The sequence below is a fragment of the Planococcus citri genome, chromosome 5 (assembly GCF_950023065.1).
Source record: "Planococcus citri chromosome 5, ihPlaCitr1.1, whole genome shotgun sequence".
Classification (NCBI taxonomy): domain Eukaryota; kingdom Metazoa; phylum Arthropoda; class Insecta; order Hemiptera; family Pseudococcidae; genus Planococcus; species Planococcus citri.
The window spans coordinates 38159472-38186487 of NC_088681.1; the positions used below are offsets into that span (position 1 = coordinate 38159472).

At 35.2% G+C, this 27016-nt stretch overlaps 2 protein-coding genes across 2 annotated transcripts in view; one reads left to right on the top strand and one right to left on the bottom strand.

The window, feature by feature from the left end:
* The window catches only part of LOC135846624 (kinesin-like protein CG14535), a 221207-nt gene that overhangs the window by 152423 nt on the left and 41768 nt on the right, over positions 1–27016 (bottom strand). The window contains exons 3-4 of the mRNA XM_065365825.1: positions 19488–19569; positions 11283–12073 (exon numbers count right to left, since the gene is read on the bottom strand). Coding sequence (XP_065221897.1) covers positions 11283–12073; positions 19488–19569 — 873 coding nt within the window. The remainder of the gene's footprint in view (positions 1–11282; positions 12074–19487; positions 19570–27016) is intronic.
* Positions 593–2062, top strand: LOC135848149 (uncharacterized). The gene is made up of 9 exons (XM_065367954.1): positions 593–731; positions 847–891; positions 975–1016; positions 1107–1205; positions 1282–1362; positions 1452–1550; positions 1622–1663; positions 1767–1784; positions 1881–2062. The coding sequence occupies exons 1-9, from the start codon at positions 674–676 to the stop codon at positions 1913–1915; spliced, it is 519 nt and encodes a 172-aa protein (XP_065224026.1). The 5' UTR covers positions 593–673; the 3' UTR covers positions 1916–2062.

Consider the following 27016-nt stretch of genomic DNA (forward strand, 5'->3'; position numbering starts at 1 on the left):
GCGAACTGCGCAAGATGTTTTTTTTTTGCATTTGAGAATTTTGGTGCTATTTCAGCCAATTTTTATATTATTCCACCCAACCACAGTCATACGAGTATTTTCGGCCTTACCATAAATTTCACATCAATTCAACCATCTTTGTATTAATTTAGCGAACACTCAGGTGGACTGCGAACAATTTTTACAATATTTTGAGGTAATTTCTACATGATTTTATCCTCGGTTCAGAAACAATTCAAATGATGTATTCATCCGTGACAAATGTAAGAAAACATCCAAGGAAGTTATTTGTACGGCAGATTTCTCTGTATTTTTTGTCGGTAACATCATGAGAAGGTACAGGCGCGCAAATTGCATACCCCATCATTCGTTTAGCCTCATTCAACAGATGTATGTAGTACATATAGTAATGAATTATTTCGATAATACAATTTTTTTCAAAAAAATACAGAACAAGATACACGCCGCGCACATCACTCAATCAATAATTATCTGCGTAACTGCGTAGGTAAGTATGTTAGGTACACAATACATCAAACTTTCATTTTTTCCCCCTCAATAAATACAGTAGAAAATTTTATAAAAACCTGCTCTGACACATTTCATTTTCACAGTATAACATTAGAAATCAGATAAACAAGACTAGGTATTCCTCGCAAGCTTGCAAATATTCATGATGTGTAATATGAATACAAAAATTTCCTGGTTATCTCTCTTCTTGGTTTTTCCAAGTAAGTATAAAATTTTTTTAAATGAACGATACTTTCCAAAAATCGTCAAATTTCTAGTGTAGGCTACCTAATTCTGATATCATTTCTCACCAAAAAAAGTACGCAAATATTTCAGTTTTACACCAATCACAGAGCACTGGATACAAGGAACGATTCGAATGTAAGTTAATACCATCCACCTTTGACTTAAGCATACGATATTTTGGGAGAAAAAATTAACAGTTCCTTTTTCTTCGATTTTAGCACAACCACCACAATTGCCGCTTTTAACCAAGCTCTCAAGAAGTAGGCACAAATAGCTATCCACACCTAAACAAAGATGAAACTTGGAGAAAAAAAAATTCATTTCGCAATAATTATTATTCAATTTTTCAGATCCATTGTATTGTTATAGCACAGGAACTTTGGACTTGCTTCAAAATTTAAAACAAGTGGTCAGCGAAAATTGTTTTAAACATGAGGAAAATGAATTCAGTGAGTAGCACAACAACTTACTACACGCTATAAGTAACCACACCTAGACTTACATTACGTATTATCTCATTTCTAGGATTCAAGGTGAACCCTGAACAAAGCTTTCTTTATCAGGCACACATACCGGGTGTTTCAATGAAAAAAACAATCGAACGGAGTATGCTTGGTTCATTTCATTTGAAAAAATTCTCTTTAGATAAGGTACCTGAATCATTTTAAAAATAAAAACTATTATTTTTATTTTAGGGAAAAAAATGTTGGAACGGATAGCTTCAGTACCGATTACAAAAATTCAACGATGTTTATCTACTAATTGCAGCAGTGAAAAACAACAACAAGTCGAAGGTATGTACACGAATATTTCTTTTGATTTCGTGCGCTGCAACAAAAATTGAGAATCGAAATCATTTTTACAGAATTCATTCAAGTTTTTAGAAAAGCAGTCACTCTTTGTGAAGGTACTGAAGATATGTTTTAAATTTAAAAAATTAATATATTGAAAATCACATTTCCTCAAGTAAATAACTCATATTTCTATTAAAAAATGATTTTTTTTTGTAGATTCAGAATATCTTGGTAGTGAGTAGCCTATTTGAATTATTAATAACATACTTACTTATGCTCCTAAAAGAAGGCCATAGAACTGAACATTTTGAATCAATTTTTACACTTCAGCTATAATAACCAATCTGGAGCAGACGTGTAAGTAAAGAAGAAAAAAGAGAAAGAATTTCATGCAACTGAATTTTTGTTCCCTTGAATAACACGAGTGTTGAAAAAATTACCAATCGCCGAGTCAGAAAACACCTAATTGTTTAATTGTAGGAAAAACTACTCCAATAAATTATTTTAGAATTCGAATATTATTAATCATTCCTAAATAAACATTTAAAGCAGCTCGAGATGGGGTAGTAGGACCCCTGAAAAGTGAAAGCCATCTTCTAAAAGACTCCATCCCCATTCCAAAAATTTAATTTTACTATAAAAATGTTCAAAAGTTTCAAAATTCGTCTCATATCTTTTACAACGAACACTTGCAAAAAAAAAATTGTAAATCGAAATGAGAAATTTTTGAAATTACAGTCATTACCTACACCTTCTGAGTAAAGAAATTCTGATCATTTCAACCCGAAGTTTCTTCGACCCCTCCCCCTCCCGATCCCACCCATCAACTTATGCATCAATGATGCAGATATATTTTCAAAACGTAGGTACTTTCCCATTCGGTTAAAATGAGGGGAAAACGATTGAAAAAGTACGATGGGTAGAAACACAATAATTTACACATTCGAATGAGATAAAAAACTACTATACTATATACAAAATGCACCAAACTGACAAAAATTTACACCATTTTCATCGTACGTTGTCATTCCACCTCAGCTGAATTCAATTCTACAGAACAAAACATTGAAATTAAGACGCAAAAATTTTTCAATTCTGTCATCAAAGACATTCTCACTATAGGTGTTTTTTCGCATATCAAATCACTATAGACCTACAACCACGTACCTATACAGAATATACCCATACCGTACAAAACCGCAAGAATATCTCACATCGACCAACAAGACCAACCCTATGCAATGTGCACGCGTCGATGCTTACACATCTGAAAAAATAAACACAAAAACGGCGTTCGAATTAAAAAGAAAAATATACATCGTATACCAAACATATCGCATTCCATCCCAATTTATTCCTTTTGTGAATAATCACGGCTTAGTACAATGTAGGTACGATGAGAAATACGACGACGATGACGACGATGAAGCTGGAGAATCGTTCGAATCATTACATATTATTGTTTTACGGTTGAAATTTAATCCTCGTACACGTACCGGATCTGATTAAGTCTTTTTAAGTTTTCCCTTCTGTTGGCTTTGCTTGTCATACGTACATGTACAAAAAGGCCTCAAGAACGTAGAGTAAAAGGGGGCACGATGCATATAAATTATGTATCGTCTGTATACATAGGCCTATATCTACTGTATATACGTCATCGTACACACAATGACGATCGCTTCGGCAATCTTACACATCAGCTATATTCCATACTGAGTACTTATCTCTTTATTTTTTCGCTCAAAATAAAACACTACCACGTGAATTTCGATTCCTCTCGTTACATTTTTAATTATCAACATCGAAACTTACAAAATCGTGTTGAAAATTTTCACTAGCAACGTACGTGAGAGTTTACATCCCATCCCCCAAATGCATTTCACAGCACGAAGTAAGAGTAGGTACACACCGATGATGAATCGCTGGCTCGTATAGCATTGAAATTGCATTTCAAGTTCATCACCTGAAATCTTGACACCTTATGATTGATATCGTTGGCTGGTTTGAAAAATGCCTCACTTTCGTTACCGTATAACTCGCTGCTGACAAGATACCTCTGGGGATGCTTTGTCTTTATGGTATACGGGTTCGATGCGAAAGATATGTTAAAAATATCATCGGTGGTTTCTTTTTTCCAAGCTGAAATACCTTGTCTGTTCGAATGACAAGTCGCATTTAAATATCTTAATTCACTGGAGTGGTAAATGGACATTTTGTGTCGGTATTTTTACTTCGTCAAACAGTTGCGAAGTTTGACAAAGAAATAGAAATGCGGGGGCGTCGAATTCACTGAGCGACATTTTGATTCTCACTGTAACTGCCACTCTCGTATTTTCAGATCTGTATGCAGGTTTTTTTTCATTAAAATTTACACTTTTTGATCCCTATCGTATTTTAAATCGGATAGCTTAAGTCGATTTTACGAAATTCGAACGTCTTGAGGGAAAACAAAAATCAAAATCTACATACAAATGCATAACGATGATAATATTTGATAAGAATACTGAAAAATTTGAGATGTTTCAAGAATTAAAAATGATAAAAAAATAGGGGAGGGTGGTACACAGTGAGACGGTTAAAATTGTTTTGGCTCCAGAATGGACAATTATGGACCAATTTTTTTCGTAAGTACAAATATATCATTCGAAAGAGCTTTTTTTTCTGCATTAAAGAGTATTTTCAAAAAAAAAATTTGACTTCAAAATTTTTTTCCATGGCCAAAATAAAAATTTTCAAAATTGTCTCACTGTGTACTCGGCGTGGTACACACTGAGACACAAACTTTTTTTTTTCTTTTCTCAATGTAAAATGATTAAATACATTTGAAAAGTGTTTATTGTACCCTTAGGTACATAATTAGTACATTTAAAACATGATTGTATATCTATATCGTCAAAATTGAAGGGAAATTGAATGAAACTCTGTAAACGAGTATACCATATGTGTGAACTGCTTTCCGGAGACTCAATTCACCTTTTATTACCTTATCTACTGTTTTAGACATGACTTTTGCCAAAATAGTGCAGATTCTTTGATCTTTTTTTTTCGAACCATCTAAACCAATGCTAAATTGGTGTCTCACTGTGTACCCACCACATGTGTCTCACTGTGTACCAAGGTGATAAATATTTTCAAGGCGATGTGAAAATTTTTTAACATGAGATTTTTTGGAAATGTCATCATATTATGAAAGTACATGCTTCATACTTGCATTTTAGCCCAGCACCGGTTTCAAAAAAAAAAATTCTCCTCACAACACAAAAATCAAAAAATTGCACAATTTTACTTTTGATGCAAATTTTTACAAACCAAAAATTTAAGGTAGTTCTGTTCAACTCAGAACTTTTTTGTTCGTCATGTAGGAGCACCATGACAAGACAGTCCTACTAATGTAACCACCATTCCGAAATATTAATTTCTCTAGAAGTTATATCCAATGTCTCACTGTGTACCACCCTCCCCTACAGAATAAAAAAATGAAAAAGTCATCATATTAAAATTTCAAAAAATAGATTTCCCCAGCATTTGGAAAAAATCAATAAATCTTTTAAAAAAATAAAAATTACACTAAAATGTACTAATTTAATACGTTGTCATCATTTTTGACATTAGTTTGATTTTATGTTAAAATTCAAAGGAAATGAAGGATATTTTTAAAAATCAAATTTTAAAAAAGACGAAACTGATCAAACTATTTAATTGAAATCCGGTTTCAAAAATTTTCAACAAACAAAATATGACTTTTCGAACAGTAAAAAAATGTTGAGTTTTCATATTGTGAATTATTTGGAAAAAATACATCACTCAACATTCAACGTTGTCTGATTAAAATTCCAACAATTTTTGACTTGAGAAGTCTGACTTTTAAGCGTTTGGAAAAAATATAAGCCCAGACAAGCAGAGCAGACAGACAACCTTGAGAAGCCAGACAGAGAGGTCAATGACCTCAAGAGTCCAGACAGGTAGACAGACAACCTTGAGAAGTCATACGGACGGATCAATGACCTCAAGATGCCAACATGGTAGAAGGACGACCTTAAAAAGCCAGATAGACGGGTCGCAATTACCTCAAGAGGCCAGACAGATGGTTCAATTATCTCAAAAGGCCAGACAGTAGTATGTACAGACGACCTTGCGAAGCGAGACAGACAGGTCAATGACCTCAAGAGGACAGACAGGCAATATTGGAAAGCTAGTCAGCCACATAGATCAATGACCTTGAAGGTTCATACAGTCGGGTCAATGACCTCGAGATGTCAGGCAGACATAATGTCGACCTAGAGATACAAACAGGTCACCGACCTTAAGAGTACCGATGACCTTGAGAAGCCACACATACGGGTCAACGACCTTAAGAAGACAAACAGGCCGACAGACGATCTTGAGTGATCAGACAGAAGGGTAATCATAATCACCTTTAGAGGCCAGATAGGAATAGGTACAGACGACCTTGTGAAGCCGAATAGACGGGTCAATGATTTTAAGAGGCGAAGACAGGCAAGTTGACAGGTTAAAAATCTGAAACGGATTATCACGCCAGACTAAGCTTTTTAAAATCATAAACAGAACGACGAAGTATTAAAATTAAAAATAACAAAAATTTGGAAAAAAATTCAAAACTGAAAAAAATTGCAAAGATTGCACAAAGTTAAAACAAAACTGCTTGAAATTGTCAGAAAATCTATAAAATCAACATAAAAGTGCACAAAAATCAAGAAAAACGGTCAACAGAATATCTTTAAAAAGCTGTGCAAAATGTCCTAAAAATGATGAAAAATTGGCAAAATTGGCATGAAAATCATTGAAAAATATTACGAATAAAAAATATGAAAAAAAATTCATAAAATTGATATAAAATTAACTGAACTAGAAAAACGTCAAATTTTGTAAAACTTTTGAATCATCAGATTTTGCATGAAAATCAGCGAACATGAAGTAAAAACTCATGAAATATCACGAAAATAAATTCAACAATACGATCGTTGAAAATGACATAAAATTGACGAAAATTGCCAAAAACTGAATATATGACTCATGAGAAAAATTATTAATCATCAGAAAATGAATCAAATGCCCACTCCAAAATATAATGAGAATGACTTATGAAATGTACAACAACCAAATATTCCAACGTAGGTTTGAGCTTGTTTTACTTGCCTATGATCAACATACATATAGCATTGGACTTTTTAATAACCCCTCCCCTCTCCCTCCCCTCTCCCCTTCACAGATTGAATGCACGTTTTCAATAAGATACCCACTGAAGAAGTTTGATCAACATTTCGACTTAACTCATGTTCAGTATTATTCACCTTGATTTTATTCACTTATGGAGGCAAAAAATACCACTGAGATCCAAACAGGGGCTCAACGAGTTTGACGTCTTGTAACCATACTCTCTCTTTTCTGCTCATTAAAGAAGCCACCATATAACGAGACAACGTCTGTCAAATTTCAAACCCCTTTCATTCAAAATTGATATTTGAAGGAAGGGTTAATTAAGCTGACACACGTATCGTTGGAGAATTTTTTCTTCCTAAATCGTCGCTCGCGCAAAAAAAAACCAAAATTAATCATGCTATTTTTACATATACTTAAGCCTGGGTAGATTTACCTATTTATATTCCGTACAATGACGACACGACCGACACGACGTAAGCTAAATCTCGTTTAATTAAAAGAAAAGGCCGGGCTGGCGAAATTATCTTATAAAAGGCTTACATGTTGGTCACCCCTAGAATACCATAAGACAACCGGACAAACGTGAATTATGTAAATATGAATGTTTGCTTAAACGTACACACGAGAGAGATCCCTTAAGGTACTTAGCATCTCGGGATGAAATGCTTAGTAAGTTGACCGAGTCTCCTGACGATGCCTACGATGTCGTCGTCACCGCCACCGCCATTATCTACCGAATGAGAGAGAGAAAAAAACCAACCCTTTGATTTTTATACACCGTCGTCGTCGCTAAAAATTATCTGTGCGAACGAAGGGTCGCGTGAACGCAATTTTTACCCCTGTTTATCTCGCGAATCATCTCGTGTTGTGGCAAGATACCATGTAGTATACGCTTTTCTTCTTTTTTTTTCCTCTCTATACACGAGGAAATTAGACAATTGGTTCCCGGTAGTTATTTTTTCTACGTCGAGTAGACGAAAGGGGATTCTTTACGGAAAATTATTTCGATATTTATGTAGACGTTTGGTGCGTGCTTTTTTGCAGATAAAAAATTTACCGAATGTTTTTGTAAAAGTGCAGGTGCTCGGATAAGATTTTTTTCTTATTATTTTTTTTTCAACGTGAAACCAAAACTCGAGGTGAAAATCTGCGAAAATTTATTTTTCCTTATTTTAAACGCGTTACGAGGCGGTCTAATACGCGGTGCAACCAGCGAGCAACAATTTTTTACGATAATTTGCGTCATTTTAACGAATTTTCTCTTCAGTGGCGAACTTTCTTTAGGCTGTAGAGGTTTCCATGGCGAGAATGTGAATTGAATTTTTTTCCTCGCTTTATATAATATTTAGGTGCTATAAAAAAGCTCAGCTAGAATAGAAAAACCACGAGCTTTTTTTCGCAGATAAGCCGCGTTTTATGGATAATAATTCAAATTTAGTTAAATTAAAAAAAGATGGCCTAAAGAAAGTAGATTGAAAATTTTACCATGTCACACTATTATTTTTCGACTACCTGAGGTTAATATTTTAGAAAATTGAAAAAAAAAATCTCAAATTATCCGAAACACGTTTAAATAAAGCGATATATTCCCTATTGTCTAATTTCAAAAGATAAATTATTGTTGTTTTTTTTCAAGATGATTGCAGACGAATTACTTTTAAAATTTTTTGAAAAAATATGTTTTTTGGCATTTTTTTCGCCATTAGAATCCTTAAATACTCTTGCCCTGAGCCTCTCTACCTCTATTCCAATCCATGAATCCACACAGCAGCAAATGGTACTCGTAATCAGATTTGGAGATAACAGAGGATATAATTTTTTTCGAAAATTAGGTACTTCTCTACCCCGTTCTCCTATTTCAGTCGCAAAAAATGGATTTTGAAATTTTTTCCAAGCAGTTATCATAATTCTGCATCACCTCAGAAACTCACCCTTCATCAAGATAGCCCTTATTTTGAAGTTCCTATTTCATCATTCCAACTAAATTAGTTTATTTTGGGTGAAAATTGAAAAATACAATTTCAGCTTGAAAAATGGGGGCCCTAATAACCACGCCAAAATGTAATAAAAATTGATTGATCCATAAATTCTGACCTCGAGAATTTTTTTGAGCGTATAATGCAAAAATTCAGGTAAGGTCGACATAAGGAAATATTTCTATGGGGCATAGAAAGGAAATTTTGAATAATGATTTTAGTATTTAAAAAATTGAAACAAACGTTTCAGTCGTGTTTAGGGTAACAGGGTCTTGAGAAGGATGGGGCGAGTAAGGAGGAGTAGATGGCTCCAAAAATCTGAAAATTCTGGTCATCGCACATAACACACGAACCTCAGAGAATAATTTTGACAGCACATTTCAATGAGGGGAGAAGAATATACGAACTGCAAAATTTTCAATAATACTTGACTAATTTTCTAGATGATGAGAAATTTTAAAATTTGGCCTTCGGGATTTCCTTTTCAAACTTCAAAAATGATTTTAAATAACAAAAATTTCCAACAAAAAAAATTTAAAACCAATTTTACAGTTGAAACTTGAGTACAAAAAACAAAAAAATTTAATAGGTAGGTACCTAGGTATGTATTTTTTTATTAGTCATGTCAGATTTTCAAAAATTTGGAAAAAATTATACTAATGTAATTTTTATCATAATTAGGTCTAACTTTTGAGAACGTTGACAACATTCTGGTGAATTGAATATTCAATTACATATTGAATATTTCTAGGTACTTAATTTTGTCCAACTCTGATGGTCTTGAAAAAAATCACGATCAAATACCAGATATACCTAAACTGAAAAAATAACCAATCGCTGACATTTTAATATTTTATCAAGTCATGACTTTCAAAAACATGAAAAAATCAGATCCAATATTTAAAGTAGGTACCTACCTACCTACCTACCTACCTATGTACAAGTAAATTATGACGAATTCTTAAAATTATGTTAAGACTGTTAAAAACGAAAAAAAATTGCCAATTTCTGAAATATTTCTACCTGAATTTTTGCAGACTTTTAGATATAAAGTTTGACTTTTAAGAAACTGAAGAAAAAATTAATTGCAATTATAATAATGTAAGATCCTCAAAAATGACTTTTTGATATTTCATAAAGATTTCTCAGAATTGTAAGCATAAAAAAATCCATGATTTGTAACTTTTTTTGGAGATGAGACTTGACCCCTTTTTAAAAAAAATCATAAAAAATAGAAAATTTCAAAATCTTGGAAGACCAAAAACCACAAATTCAGAATTTCAAAATTCAATATTGGCATAAAAAAATACAATTGTTTACACATTTTCTCAAAATGGCAAAATTTGCAAAAAAATTTGCGACAAAAACACAATTTTTGCAAAAAAGCAGGAGATATTTCTATAAATGGTAGAATATTTAAGTTCTCGAGATCACTTCTTTTTCAGTTCAATAGTTCCAAAAATTTCAATTTGATGCATTAAAGGTGTCATATTTTTATGATTTTACATTCTTAAAATGGACAAAAAATGACCCCTTGGACAGATAGACAGGCACTCAGACAACCTCGAGAGATCAGATAGGCTGACAGACGACCGTGAGAAGCCAAACAGGTAGGATAAAGACTTTGAGAGGCCAGTCAGGGGGGGGGGTAGTAATGGCCCAAAGTAAAGGTCAACGACCCTAAGCGAGGAATAATGGCCTTGAGTGAGGGTCAATGACCCTAAGCGGGGGATAATGACCTTGAGTGATGGTCATGATCTCAAATAATCGGACAGGCAGACAGACGATTTTGAGAAGTTGGTCAGGTACACAGGTCAATGACCTTGAGAGTTCTTACAGATGGTCAATCACCTCAAGAGGCCAGATAAGAGTGCACAACGACCTTAAGAGTCCTAATAGACAGGTCAATGAACTTGAGAGGCCAAACAGCTGCATCAATGAGCTTAAGAAGCCAGCCAGCCAGACGGATCATCTTCTTACAGTGAGCTCAATTTCAGCTCGATTGGAATCGATGGGTGTAATGGTTCTATAGGATTTAAAAAGTCAGTCTTCGACACGATTGCTTACGTTAAATATAAATCTACTGCTGTCAAATCAGCGAAAAATTTAAATTTCACCTTCTCCCCCTGCACTCATCCTCTTCTCAATGTTTTCAGCTGGCTGAAATGTTTGCTGCGAACAACTCTCGAATACGCTTCTCTGACAGCGCTAAAAAGGCGCCCAACATTGTAAGCACACAAATTAGGAATCTCACCGAGCGATGCACCTTCGTTCATCATACGACAAATGTGTTCAACTCGTATGTACCTGCATTTGTTTCTTATACGTCTTACATCTCATCACTCACTCAATAATAATTAGTTTAAAGAATACGCCATAACGGTGGGAGAACCGGTTTAACTCACACATGATGAAATATTTAACGAGAGTAACTCGAGCATAGGTACCTACATAAATTACTCATCGATTAGTACGTCGTCTTACGTGTAACACATACACACGCATAATCGGACACGAGGAAGCGCGTATTACACGCAGCATCGTTCGATTCGAAATTAATATCAAATATCCTTACCTGGCAAAAAAGGCAGCCGCTGTCGATGCCTGATAGGTAATCCGATCGCTGTACGCTGCGTATTTCTCCCTTTTGGCAGCAAATCCGTTGTCGGTGGATCGGGACCGGGACGCGTATTTCGAGCATATTTCCAGACTAGATAAACCGTATCGAAATCGATAATCCAAACTGTGAAGCAGAGCATCGTTGGGGCACCGTTCCGAGGCAGATCTACAATACGACGAAGCGAATTTAGTACCACGGGTATCGAGAGCAACCGCACCTCCGCCACCATTTGTCAACATATCTAGATCGATTTTACGAGCCATGTACATTGGCTCGATCGCGAATCTAGTCGAATTCACCGCACTTGAAGAAAATTTTTCGAAACTCGGTACTGGCCGGCATGAATACGCGGACGTGTCGTAGCAGGCTGGCTGTTGGATCGCGAACGCGTTCGAATGCGGAGGAGTCTCGTCAGCGTCATCGTCACCGCGGTTTAATGAATTAGGCCGGTTACACGTACGGCCGCCGTTCGCGACACCATTCACGAGATGACTAGATGATGGTGGTGCATTTTCATCAAGCGAGGCTACATTAGTAGACCGGCACCGAGATGCATCCGATGTTGCAGTTAATTTCTCCTGCCTTTCTGCGTCGTCGAGGGGATCGTATAGTTTAAGTACGCTTTCAGCTACCGTCTGCTGCGTCTTCCTTTCGTTATCGTCTGATGATGGCGAGGTGGCGGTGGTCGAGGTTGACGGAGCTTCAGCTGAATTGGCAACTTGTGTCGGTGATTTATGTGCACGTATCTGCGAAATTGATAATATACTGTCGATTAGATGATGATGTGTGTTATTTTTCTACACGTACGTACGTACATACACATAAAGATTACTATGGGTGTGTGAAGTACACCAACAAAGTAAACCTTACGAGATTCGCTGTTCTATTATTAATCGTAAAAGTGCGAAAATTGCTATAATCAAACTGTCGATTGATTGGCAGAAATAAAATTTCAGCACAATACACGTCATGCGTCACGTTAAAATATAGAAATTGAATGACCGATCGCACGTGTCGAGAAAATTGTGATTGAAATTTCCATAGAAATTGAAAAAGTATTGACTGCTAAGATCTTAGATCTATCTACCCTCCCTCTCATCCCATCCCCTCCTATTCCACCCCCCAAAAGAAAAGAATACGAAAAAGAAGACTCTTTTTATTTCTAGAGCAGATGATTGAAAATCAACATTGATAACAGAAGTTTATGACGAGGGTCACTTCATTTCTCTGACGAAGAAGATATTTCAAACAGGGGAGACATTTTTAAACTAGATCAAGCCAAACCTGAAAAATACCTTTAAAAAATACGTAACCGGCCAAAATTCTATTTTTCAAATTTTAGCCAATTTTCAAAAATTTTAAGATTTATTTTCCAAGAAAAAAGTCAAAATGTTATTAAATTGAGATAGGAAGCAGAAATTTGGTGCGTGTACTATTTTTAATCTCCCAATTCGATTTGCTGGTGGTTTTAAGTGGTTGTGGAACCTCCAACGAATTTTTGAAGATTTTAATTATAATTACCTATCAAAAAATACCAATGAATTTGAGCTGCAGACTGTTGACACAAATTTTGAAAAACTTTGCTCAAGGGTTATTCCACATCAATTCAACCTAGAAGTGGTAAGGGGAGGGGGGGGGTCGGCGATTTTTTTGAAATTTTTCCTGCGGAAAAACCTTCCAAAAGAACGATTAATAGCGCAAATCGCAGCCCTCTAGCCCTTTTTTAAAGGCTGCTAGGGGGTGTCAAAGTTTTCAGTGAACCTAAAATATCATCCATTTTAGCAGTGGATTACTCGATAACCGCGATACCTATCAAAATGGAACTTTTTTCAATAGTTGGGGGTTTTTAAAGGCTTTTTGGTGATATCATAAAAATCAGTGTTGCCACTTTTTTTTGTACGAAAAATCAGCTCGAAAAGTTTCAAAACGTTGTTTTCATATTGTTCCGACTTTTCCGACTCTCAAAAATTCTGAAAAAATATATGTATTATGGACAACTTTTCATGCTGAACAACATATTAAAAAATTGGGATGGCATTATTTCGTAAAATCGATTTTAAAAATTGAAAGTTTGCGGAAAAAATGAGATTTTTTGATTTAAAACATGAAAAAATGTTTTGACTGGTGAAGTTGACCGATTTCATCCTTTTTTTACGTATCCGTTGAAAAAGTTGAAGACACCCGTTCACTCAATGAAATGAACTCATCATCACAAAAATTAAAATTCGAAAAAATTCAATTTTCCATTCCAATATCAAAAAAAGTTTAAAATTCAGATGTCTTATTTTGACCTCTTTCTGATGTGTTTCATGAAAAGTTGATAATAAAAATTACATTCATGGCAAAAAACTTAAAATTCGTTTATTTTTTCAATTCACTCAGAATTTTTTCGAATTTTGATTTTTTTTGTGATGAGTTCATGTCATTGAGTGAAAAGATTTTTTCAACTTTTTCAACGGATACGTGAAAATAGGGGTCAGATGGGTCAAATTCACCAATCAAAACTTTTTTCCATGTTTTAAATCAAAAAAACGAATTTTTTCGCAAATTTTCAATTTTTTTTAATGGATTTTACGAAATAATACCATCCCAATCTTGTTGATTCGAGTTTACAGGAATTGAATTTTATTTAAGCTTTTTCCATAAATATTTTTGGAAACTAAAAAATCTCAAAATCTGTTGGAAAGTTCAAAAGGATCCAAAACCACTATAAATTAATTCCAGAGCAAGAAAATAAAGCAGGAACCAGGAAAATGAGTTTTCAAGATGAGCACGCATTTTCAAAAAATGGTATAAAAAGGAGCGAAAGTGAAAAAAAATTTGAAAGAAATGAAATTCATTACTTTTTAAAACTATTTTTTTAAAAATTAAATTAAAATTTTTTGGAATTGAGCTTCAGAAGACACGGATATTTATCAAAATATCATCAATAATAAAATATTTCAAGGAAATTGAACCAATGTGAATGATTTTTCAATTTGAACTTTTAAACATCGGCAAATACTAGTTTTGGCACATTCTGGAGCCTCCAGCGGTTTTTCAATTTTTTCCAAGAAACTTCAAATCACCTATAGAAAATTCAAAAATAAATGCACCTGACTCATCGCATTTCAAATTATCCCCTCCACACGCCTCGCTTCGCCATTCCAATTGCAAAATGGAACGTCTCGCCCCCTCTCTCCACTTCAATTGCAGAATGGATGTCAAATTTGGGTTGTACAACATCGAAAACGTTATAATCAATATATGGGTATCTTACGTACTCCTGAATCCATAACATTTCAAATTATTCCCTCCCCACGCCTCACCTCCTTCCCCTCACTCTTCTCCCTACTACAGAGACCTTCATTTCAAGTTGAAAGTTACCCACAAAAAATTTTAGCTTATGAGGTACCTCTGAAGGGGAGATTTCCAAGACCACTTTTAGGGTTCTACTGAGCAATTGAAAATTTGCAAATCGCTTGTTTTCAACTCGACAGGAATTTTTTCACTCTGGGACAAGGTCAGTGGGGTTTTATGCCTCTTACTGGACGTGCGTAAAAATACATGATTTTATTTTGCATGTTCAATATGTTGCCTAATCCATCATTTATGAGGTAAGTACTAATTTTTGTAAAGTGATCCCCAAAATTTGCTCCAGGGTTCCCAACCGAATGATTTCCTGTTTCGACAGTCAACGGTTTCCCAACTTTCTCGTTGATAGGGAGAAAAATAACTTTGAAACAAAAATTCCCTTGACTTGAATTTAATGAAATGTGCCAAAACAGTCATTTTCTCATCATAAGGTTGCTAACATTGACTTAAAAAGAGTTTTATACCGAATTAATTCAATTAATGTAGTAGAGTAGATAAGTATTACATTGATTTCAGAGATTTGAACTTTTCAACACATTTCTATCCTCTGCGGACCTTCCTTTTCAGTCTACTTATCCATTTAAAAAAAAGTCGAATCGTTGCAACACCATCTTCCTTCTCTGTTAAAATTAAAACCTTTTCAATCGTCCCATCAAAGTTTACGTTTAATCAATCATCAATCATCACTAAACTACCATCTCAAATCAATCGAGCTAATTGAAAGGGCCACTCTAATACATTGCTAATCATCAACGCGATGTTCTCCTTTATACACAATCAAAGTAAAAAAGGGAGAGATGGCGAAAAGAAATACTTACATACGCGTTAGAAAAAAAATATAGTCAATACGCGAATCGACTTCAGACACGACGACGTAATTTACATAATGCATTTGCGCACCGCACTTTCCTCGTTGTCGTAAATGCACAACGTCACCCCTCCGACCTATTTAAGCCTATTTAAAAATGATCTCGACACTATTGTGACACGTCTAAATTAATGGATTTTTTCGCAAATATGCGAAAAACATCTGCGGACACGTGTCTTTTGATCCCTCATCGCTCGACGTGTTAAAATTTCCTATATCAGCCAACCAACATCTCCCTATTTTTCACATTTTTTTTTCTTTTTTTCGCGTACCAAAAAATAACGAAGCGGGTTAACTTTTCATAATATAAGGCGATCAGAAAAAGCACTTATAAGAATCGTCGGCTTAATAAATCAGCGTTAGAAAGGTGTTAATCTGGCTATAAGAATATCAAATTAGAGGGTTTTTTCGGAACGCGTAGTAGTCGAGACGTCTTCTATCGAAGGGTGTATTTTTTCCAACTTTAATGAATCGTTTTCGGTTGCGCGGTTAGTTCTTATTAAAACCGATAGTAACATGACATTAAGCAGCGTTGGTTTATCGAATAATCATCGCCGAGATATTGGAAATTTCTACGGGTGCGAATAACGAGCGAGGGCGAAAACGCGAAATCGACTCTCACTTAAGCTTAGACGACGATGATGACGACGAGTACTACGACGATCGAATTTTAAGAAAATGTCATTTCCGAATTAAAAGCCTCGCAATATTGCTACGTTTGTAAAGAATTACCCCGGCTCGAATGTGTTTCCGTTTCGAATTTCAGACGCGATTCGAATTTGATGCAGCGTAATGAAGGAGTGCGCGACGAGTTTTTGGTTGGAAATTAAACGAGAGCTGGCTTAAAATTGTCCGATAATGAGGCCCTACGAGCGGTTATCAAGTACTCGAACACGACTATCGTTTCCTGTATGACTTCTCAATCTGCTGTTTCGTTTTGAGTTCGTAGATGGGATCGAGATTTTGAAAATAATACGAAGGGGTGCGAGTTTCGTAGAGAAAATCATCGATGGTACTTATTTAGGACAATTTTAGCTGTTTTCGTGTTTGAAAAAAAAATGGTTACAAGGTCTCTTTGAAAAAAGCAAAAGGCACTATGAAATCATGGAACGAACAGAGACTTTTTGTGCCAGTTCAAATCTAAAATTTAGATTTTGAAAATATGTGCCAGAAGCCAGAATCGATCGAATGGCCAACAAAGATGACAAATCTGGGTTTATAGGCTCTGATTTTGACTTTAACCCTACTTACTTACTGCATTTTTTCGAAAACTGAAGAATGCAAAAATCCGCTGAAGGCTCCAGAACAATTCGAAACCACAGTCTAATAACTTGAGAGGTCAAAAGTAAGGTACAAACCAAATTTCAGCTTTCTATGTCAATTTGGTAGAATTTGTATTTTTTCAAATTTTTGACCCAAAATTGAAGTTTTAAAAATTCGTCAAAAATCGAAAAACGAATTTCAGCATCTGAAATGTTGGTTGGTGGTGTATTTTGGGGTCCCCCTATCGATTCCCGTTCATCTAGTCCGAATTTTTTTTTGCCAGTTGGGATACTTCCCAGGTAAAGCTCTGTCAAATACATATTTTTCAACAACCAGGGACGAAACTGAAGGTTTTGTTGGGGAGGGGGAGTGCAACCGAAAATTTTCCGACCGATATGAGAAAAAAATACTTACCAATTTTGCCGAATAAAACGAAAAATGAGAAAACAAATTCTGCCAGTTGATATTATAGATAGGTAGGTAGGTCTTCTTATAGCCCATCATGACTTGTGAGAAATTTGGACAGAAGCTTTCAAAAATTTGTATTTTGATTTCAAAATTTTAAAATTAAAATTATGATTTTTCAGAAATTCCCGGTTTGAGAAAAAGCAAACAGGTCCGAACGAACGGAGGGCGAAAGCTTTCAAAAATTCGTATTTTTATAGGTGATAAAAAATTGTGTGAGGGGTTTGATTTTTTTGCTTTTAAAATTTTAGAATTTAAAAGACTGTGACCTGTTCTGACAATATGGGCCATAAGTCGGATTTTTCATTTTCAATTTTTTGGCCATTTTGAAAACTAGACATCATATCGAGTCGAATGAGACCAATCCCAGGCTCCTAGCTCATTTTTTCCCACCTTTTTTCATTTCTTGAAGTTGAAGGATTGAAAAACAAAATTTTGAGAAAAACGCATTTTAAAGAAAAAAATTTATGAAAACTGATAATGTGATGTTTTCCGAGAAAAGGTACATAACGTTTCAAAAATGGATTCTGGTACTTGAAAGTACGTAGAATAACATGGAATAGGTTAAATTTACGATAAGAACACGTTTGCATTATAAAAACGTAAAAAAATAAAATAAAATGAGAAAATTTTTTTTTAAATTGAATTTTTTTTCGATTTTTACTTTCTTTTGCAAATATATCGAAAGCTAAGCCTCCTAGAAAAAAACTAATGACATTGCGTCGATTGGAAATTTAATTCTCTAGGTACAATTTTCCTCGATGTAATTTTTCCGTAGAATGCTTTGTTCCGCCTCCAGATGCTTTAAAAGGTTTGAGCGCTCAAATTTTCGACTGACACTAACTTCAAAATGCGCTTTCAACACATTTTTCGGCCAAATTACGTATTGTGGCTGTGTCACATGACAGTTCACATGTCAAACAATAAAAATCCGCTAAAAAACAATTTTTCAAAATTTTGACTTATTTTTACATTTTTGCCTCTACTGTAAAAAAAACGTAATCCGACTTATGGTACTGTCAGAACAGGTTACAGATGGTTTTTTTTTTAGAAATGTCATACTTTGAAAAAAAACACAAATAGGCCTAAACGAACTGAGGAAGAAATCATTCGAAAATTTGTATTTTTATAGAAGATAATATCTAAGAAATGTTTTTTTTTTTTTTTTTTTTTTTTAAATAAGGAGTTTGATTTTCTTTGGTTTCAAAACTTTAGAATTTGAATGTTTCAAAATGTGCAATTCAAGTTCCAAAAAATTCGGCAAAATAGTCCCTTTATCAAGTTGAAAATTTTTTTTTAGCTTTCTGACAGTCAAAATTTGCCAATTTTTCAAATTTGACAACTGTGTCCTCCCTCCCTCGCCCCTTTGTTTTTCTTTCAGCAGCACAAAAATTTTTCCAATCCGATTACAATTTAATCGTCTATTACACGCTTTGCCTATAAGCAACTATACTCACAACTTTCAATCTTCAACTCACTTGTCCTCGACTTTCAGAGCAAGACCAGCCTACTCATATGGCATCGAATCGAATCGAAAAACAAAACCATACACTTATACTAAATTCTCATATCTATCTAAACGCATTAATCCCGTACTCGAATCCGATTAAAGTAGTAAAAGCAGTATCCGGAGCACTTGTCGTATCGTGACAAAAAATACCACCCATAAAATCACCATCCATAAAATAAGACAGTCGCCAGCAGACCGGCGTATAGATATCCGAGAAAATCCTAAATCGTTGTAAATTTGATTTAAATCTTGGCCAAGCTGTGGATTTATAGCATGGCAAAAATGACTAACACACAGGGTGCATCGTCGATTTCGCGCCACCCTTAGTACACATACACATACAACATAGCATAGTGGTAGTCTACCAATGATTGGGGATGATGACTATACGACTTGTGTGCGTTAAACGTGCTCGTGCTCGTTTCACCACCACCAGCAGCAGATCCCACGATATCTGCTTTAAATCATACCTACCCTAATACCAATGGGAGATACCACTTGGGAAGAAAAAAGGCCAAGGGTTACACGATAAAAAAAATTCTAGCAACTTTCACTGTTTTCTTTCCACAGAGAATTAGTAATTGCCAAAATATAAATCTAATTAGTAACGAAAATTGATTCTTTTTCACGTAGGTAACCCACCCAGTCATTATTTACTTTAACGTAACATTTGTGTGTGTTTGTGTGTTGATATACGTACCGAATTTTGGTTAGTTTGTCGTTGTACGGCGACGTCGTCTTCGTAAAGGAGGCGTGCTGCGGCTTCATTTGGGCGTGAAATTCTGTATTAAAAAGAAAAGGCAAAAAACACGAATTAAGTCGACGTTTAAAGAAAAATTACTTACTCGAATTACCCGTCTAATTTTTTTTTCTCTATTTCTTAAGGTTAATTACGGTATCGCGTACTAATATAGTATAAGTGCTCGGGCAGAATTTTGAAGGCAACGAAAGGGGTATGGTAGGGGTACGCCGAAAAGTGGTACAGTCGCCGAGAGCAATCGTGTTTCGAGTTTATTACTTTGGGTAGTAATTTACGTCATTCTGTTCCTAATTATCACTTTTTCTACGATTCGTGTACACGCTGATGATGGCGAAGAACGTAGTAGCGGAGGTTATTAGAAATACCTACCTCGAATAAGTAGATGTAATAATATCTACCTTAAAACTTAGAGATACCTAAGTCTGTATTTTCGCAGCGTTAAACAACCAAAGAATCTTTAATAGTACTCGCCCAACTTGGAATGAATTTTTCAAAAGCTAATCCAGCTTCATCGTTGATTATACTACGATGTTTACTTTATCAGCTTTAGTAGTACAACGTAGAGGTAAGATACAAAGAACGCTAAGTACTGCTCGGGTTATTCTCTCGGGAGATGAGATGGAGAATTTAAAAATATATCGCTAAAGTTTCGCTTAGGTATATGCTCATTGGATTACCGCGCGTCCTGCGTCCTGCGTCCGCGTCCGGGCAAAATCATACTACGACCAGTATCGCGTCTCGTAATATTCTGATAGGTTAATGCGCAATTATACGAGTACTATCCGTGGCGAAAAACGTTTAACCGCGTTTAAAATGCAAACTTATTTCGAGTTCGCATTACGCCGAACGACTCGAATTAAGTAAATTTCCGTATCCCGGACTCAGACTATGAAGAACACGATGCGCAAATACGGCTCGTTATTAAAAACGAGCGTACTTTGGATCGTAATCAGTAAATGAGAATCGGAGCCATCCAATAACACAACGATGTTATATTGTAAGAAAAAGAAAGCGTCGCAGAGAAGCAGGAAGGGCCGGATTTTTTCCGGGAAAAATCACAATTTTCAACTTCTGATTCAATTTGTGATTTTTCATAATTTTGATCACGAATTGGGAGATGTTGAGGGAAGAGATGAGAGGCTTCAAACATTATCGGATTCCTAGACAAATTTTGATTAAAACTACATAAGAATGGAACACCAATGGAGGATGCAAAATCGCGAAATCAAGTTGAAATTAGAATTCAAAAAGAAGGGTACTATCTGGAAAAATTCATTGTTCCCCTGCGTTTAAAGTAAACAGCTGAAATTCAGTTCCCAAGTTATTTTCAACATATCGAGTCGATTATAGATGGTTTCAAGCCCTTTTGGAGTCTCCAGAATTCAAATAAGAAGAAGTCTCTTTTCTTTTACCGACCTATAATTGACCTGTTTTCTAATGCATCTAACGTACGAAAAATTCGTGCCCAGCCTGGGAATCGAACCCAGGCCCTCCGGATTGCCGGTCCAGCGTGCATTCCCACCGGCCCAAAAGTAATTTCCTTGCAGGTTGCCTACCTGTACTTAGTCTCCAGAATTCTAAAACTTTTCAATTAAGTACAAAAGTATGGTTCCAAAATCCAAACTGGCAAAATTATGATTTTAGAAAAATGGTGAGTAATCAGTGAAGTGGGTCATCAACCAGCACCAATCGAGAGCATACACGCGCTAAAGTTGATTTTCACAGATTTTATGGCGTTTCTTGGGGAATTGGAATTTCCAAAATGTCACTGGAGGCTACAAAACGGCTTGAAAGTTGAAACCACCTCCAGTGAACTCAGTATGTTAAAAATAGGTTACATAGTAAATTGTACGTAGCTTTTCAACTTCATTTTGGTAAAATCTTGGGGGAATTTCAACATTCAAAAATCTGCAGGAGGCTCTCAAACGGAGGGTAGGGGTCACAAATGAGGTATCTACACATCTCAGCTCTCTAGATCAATTCAGAAAAGTTTTGATTTTCCTCATTTATTACCCAAAGATTTTCAAAAATTCACGAAAAATCGTAAAATGCACTTTAGCATCTGAAATTTTGGTCAGTGATACATTATTTTTACGTGCTTTCGATATAGTTTTGTCTGATTCAAAAACTTGTTTCGGCCCTTCTCCACTTTGAACCCTTCACAATGGAAAGGATAATATAATAATTGATAATTTTTTCAGCTTTGTAGAGAAAGTGAATCATAGAAAAATTGATCAAAATTCGACAGATCGAAATAATGCAAATGCAATATACCTATTCTCATAAGTAGCTGATTTCTAGAGCCAAATTTTCGATTTACAACCCCCCCCCCTTCCCCTTCCACTAAAAACAGTAACGATACTTCACAAATTCTGATGACATTTGAAAATTAGAAAAAAAAAACAAATGAAGAGTGATATTCCAAAACTCGCTTTGTCCATTTTCACAACTTTTCAGGAGAGAGGGAAAACAGTTTCCCTTTAAACGGGTAAATTGGCTTTTTAGGCGAGTTTAGCACTTTATTTGGGTGGATTTATGATGTAGGAGTGTAGGTATACATTTCATCCACTAAATACTGCTGAAAAAAATTTCAATAAAAATGGACAAAGCGCGTTTTTAAACATTATTTTTTTTTTTAATTTTTAGTGAATTGGCTATTTAGGTGAGTTTAACACCTCATTTTGGTAGGTTGATGATGTAGGAATGTGAGTTAATACTTCATCTACCAAGTACCACTGAAAACCCAACTTTGATAAAAATGGACAAAGCGAGTTTTGGAATATCACTCTTCAAATGCACATGAAAAAAAATAAAAAGAAGTAAGTTACTTTTTGAAGAATCATCTGAACTCATTTGTTCTCATCCTTTTGGGCATGAACTATTGAAAATTTTCTCAACATTGAGACAGAAATTATTGTGAAAAAATTTGGAGCTTTGGAATAGACGTTGAAATGACAATACAGATTATAAATATCTCCCTCCCATTTTTACAAAATAATGATTTTCATCATCAAAAGAAAAAACACTCGAAACTAAAATTAAAATAGATTTTTGAAGTTGAAAGAAAAAAGACTTCCCAAAAAAATCATATCGCTGGAAAATAAGGGGCCAGTTCTTGGAAGTTTGTACTTATTTTGAAAAAACTGCTAATTAATATGTATTCTCATTCTCAATTTTAATTTTCCTACAAATTTGATTTTTGGAATTGATTTTGAGCAGATTTCATGGCTTTTCACTGGGTGCGTACAGTACTTCCCAAAAAGGTACTAGAAAATTTTAATAAATTACAAAATCCAAAATTTTAGGCACCCAAGTAGATTTTTTTCGATGGCTAAAAAACTGTGGAACATTGAATTGAAATTCCTGGTAAAATAAAAATCTTACGGGAATCTTTCGAACATTTTGAGAAATGTTCAAAATTGATTCGTGCATTCAAAGATTGTCTACACTTGTGATCCAAAAAATTTGATTCAAGTGGAAAACTGAATTTTTGGATACTTTTTTTGACAAAAGTGTTGAAAAACAGTCTGAAAAATTCGTCGTCGTCACATTCAAATTTCAAAACAAGAATTTAAATATCGAGTGAGTACTGACTAGATCTTCAATGATCTGCTGAATCGAAATCAAGATACCTTTTTTTCCATTTGGAATATCTTGAACGTTTTTTCAAAATTCAAATCTGATATCATCTCGGCCCCTATGAGACTAAATCAATTCAAATTTTCGATTTATGGATAAAATTCAATTTATAAAAAAATATATATTTTTCCAAAATATATTTCATATTGATTTTAGGGCTACTTTTCGCCAAATTTGTAGCTCCGAAAATCGAAATTTTCCCTTCGCTACAGTTTTCTACAATTCATCCACTACCTATCTACTCGTTGAGAGCTTTCAAACAAAAAAAAAAAAAAAATCAGTCTTATTCTACCTTCAATAGGAGCCGAATAAAAATTTAGTGAACTTTTTCGTCTTCGCCTTCGGTATTATCTATAAGGGTTCTCATCGAGTTCTGGAAAAAATCAACGATTGCAATCCCCCCCCCCCCCCTCATAAAAAAATACAAAATTTTCAATGTTTCAATTTACAATAAACTGAGAAAATATGAGGGAAAAATTTTCAAAAAGTTACTATACAGACTATTAGTCCGGCATATGACAATAGGATTAATTGCACCCCCCCCCTGCCGGTTCAAGTCATTTTAGAGCCCTCAGCTACTTTTTTGAAAATTACTGGAGCCTCCAGTAGATTTTTGAAACTTCCCACCTGAAGTCGTCTTCAGAGGGTATTAAAATTGGAGTGTAGAGTAAATTTCAGCTTTCTATCTTCATTTGATGAAATTTTGTGAAAATGAAAATTTAAAGTTTCGAAAATCTGCTGGAGGCTTCAGGAATTTTCAAAAAGTCGCTGGAGGATCCAAAACGACTCGAAATTGACCTGCAGTACTTCGTAGCGTATTGAAATTAGTTTTTAGAATAAATTTCAGCTTTACAACTCCAATTTGATGGAATTTTGTGGGAATTTCGAGTTTCAAAAATCTGCTGGAGGCTCCAGAACTACTCAAAACGGGTTGAAACCGTTTCCAATCGATTTGGCATGTGGAAAATAGGATATATCCCAAATTTCAGTTTTCTTGGTCAATTTGGTGAAATTTTGATTTTTTCCTTTATTTTTGGCCTAAATTGGATTTTCAAAAATTCACCAAAAATCGAAAAACGCACTTTAGCACTTGAAATTTTGACAGGTGATAAATTTTTGCATGATCTTTTGATGTAAGGTTTGAAAAATTTCGTGCAAATCCTATGTAGAAACGCAAAATCTGCGATTTCGGCTGACCTGTCAATCAAAATGGCCGCCATTTTGTAAGTTGGGCCAACTTTTTTTTGGGCAAGTTTGCTTTAAAATGTTCCTTAGGATGTCCCCTTTAAGAAAAAAGATGTCCCGGAGGATCGCGGGGGGGGGGGTGCAATAAGGGCTATTGTCATATGTCGGACTATATCTATCCTACTATGTACAAGTACATAGGTTGTTCTCACGAAAAAGTGACAGACCATTAAATAAATATAGCTAGGAGTTCCAAAGTCTAAAGTCTAAAAAAAAAAACCAGTTGTTTTAGCAGTACAATAGTCGCAGAAATGGTTGAAAAAATTCGTCTAAAACCCTATTTAATTTTTTAGGTATTCTTTTTTCCCATCAGATATCCTGGATTGGAAAAAAAGAACAGATTTCAACCGTTTTCCTTTCCCTTACTTTCATCTGTCACTGTTTTTTTTCTCTCTCTCTCGAACCGTAATCAAAATATGCAACGAATTGCGGCTTATAAATTGCTAATTGGAATCGTACACAAGTAATTATAATCAGATTAACTTTAATTAATTTCGTTTCGACTTTCGAGTGGAATCGAATCCTTTGGATTTTCTTAATACCGTATTCTCGAGAGCTGACTTCAGGGCGGCTTTATTGACTGCAAAATGCGAACTGCAAACGCATCTTTTGCATTCTACATAAATACGTAGGCTTTTATCTCGGATTCATCAACACGTGTGCCGGCGCGTGTATGCGGTGTGTATGAAAAGTCAACGTGCTCGGTAATCTCGCAGCCTTTATTTAAAAACGAGGTTTTTTTTTCTCCCTCATCGCTGTTTCCTTCTCGTATACACGAGGTGCCTTTAAAGAATTGACTGAAAAGCGACGACGACTACAATGATACGTTTACGTATAGTGGATACATTAAACGATGCGTTTTTTTACGACCTTTACACAACCCTGCTTCACTTTTTCTCGGATTTAAGATTGGATTTTCGCATCTAGAAATCTGAATATAAGATCTAAGCTATTACGTGCATAAGGGCGATAGAATGTGGCGTACGTCGGAGCGATGTGGGTTTTTTCCAAAGCTCCAACTCGTTTTAAATAATGGAGAAATCGAATTAAAAGGCTTTTCAGAGGATATGTTCCGTATACACTGATCAGATCTGGAATAGGTCAAGAGTATAGAGTTATCGCCGTTGTACCGAGAAAGCGAAATAATCGAGGGTTTGTTGCAGATAAAAATTTGCTGATCGAGGTGTAATTCGGAGTGATCGCAAAGGCGTGATGTTGGTCCATTTTATACAGGTTTTAAATCCTTTTAGATTGGTTTGAGGCGAAATACTTGAGATATGAGTTTCAAGTACATACTAATCTACCAACTATTCTCACCCTAATGGCAGATTTCATGATCCTCTTTCTAGACCCATTTTCATTTCTCGTAGAAAATAATCGTCAGAAAATTTTCAGGGGTCCAAAAGCACGTGTTTTGAAAAATTTAAAGAATTAATAATTTTATAACTCCTCTCTCGGAGAGTCCCTTTCATTTTTTGCTTGTACCAGAAACGTGTTCAATGTGCCAAAAAACATGTACATATTTCGATACAACCACAAAAATTTAGAAAACTTTGACACATTTTCCACATATTCGTAATTAATAAATAAACGCAAAAAGGTTCGAGCACAAACCAAAGCAAAAAAATGACTCCTTTCGAGCTTCATCGGACACCCGAAAAAAGACATCATTCTCCCTTTAAGGACACCCAGGAAAAGCGCAAAACAGCCAGCCATTTAAATCAAGCATCGTATCATTAATTGCGAGCCGGTGTTTAAAAACCATTAAAAGGACTTAGTAGCCTACATAAAATACCCTTTGATGGTAGAATCCGGCGTGCCGCAAACCGCTCAACTTCACCGAGAAGACAAATTAATTACTCAATCACCTGAAACGTACCCGGTACGATACGCTTTCGACCTTTCAAACTTTTCACGTCGTTTAATAAAATTTTCGCACCTTTTCGCGAACCTTCGTCAAAGCACAAAGACGTAGCATCGAGTGAAGAAATGAGAGACGTCGAGTTAGACCTACGTGGTATATTATATACACAAACTGAAAACTCGAGCAATAACACGAACACTATATATAGAAAAATATGGCCGCATTCGAAATAATTCTGCTGATTACAAGAATAGTACGCCTCTGGCATAAAAATTACACAGCATCGCGCCCTCGACACCGGAAAGCTCTGTACCTACGTTCAAAACAATTTCCACCGACAAGGATCGCTTTATTTGGAAAATTCTTCCACTTTTAATTTGTTCTGGTTGCGACTTAATTTCGTTACGGACGATCCCCGAAGTACTTCTTATGTCCCTGGACGACCATAATGTCCTTATTTTGAAGCCCTCTTAAATTAAACTGTGCAGTTTAAATACTCGCTGTTTAATTAGCAATGCTGTACTGTAAAGATAAAAATTTGTCGGATCGTTTGATATTTTCCATTTCTATGTTTAAAGGTAAGTACCTTGTTTTTTTTCCTTCTTATATTCTTATTCTTTATTCATTCGCTTCGCTTCGCTTATAGGTAGTATGTAAAGGCACTTGAAGCATTTTTTTCTACGTTTATTTTTGACGAAACGAATAAGGAGATGTAGTGTGC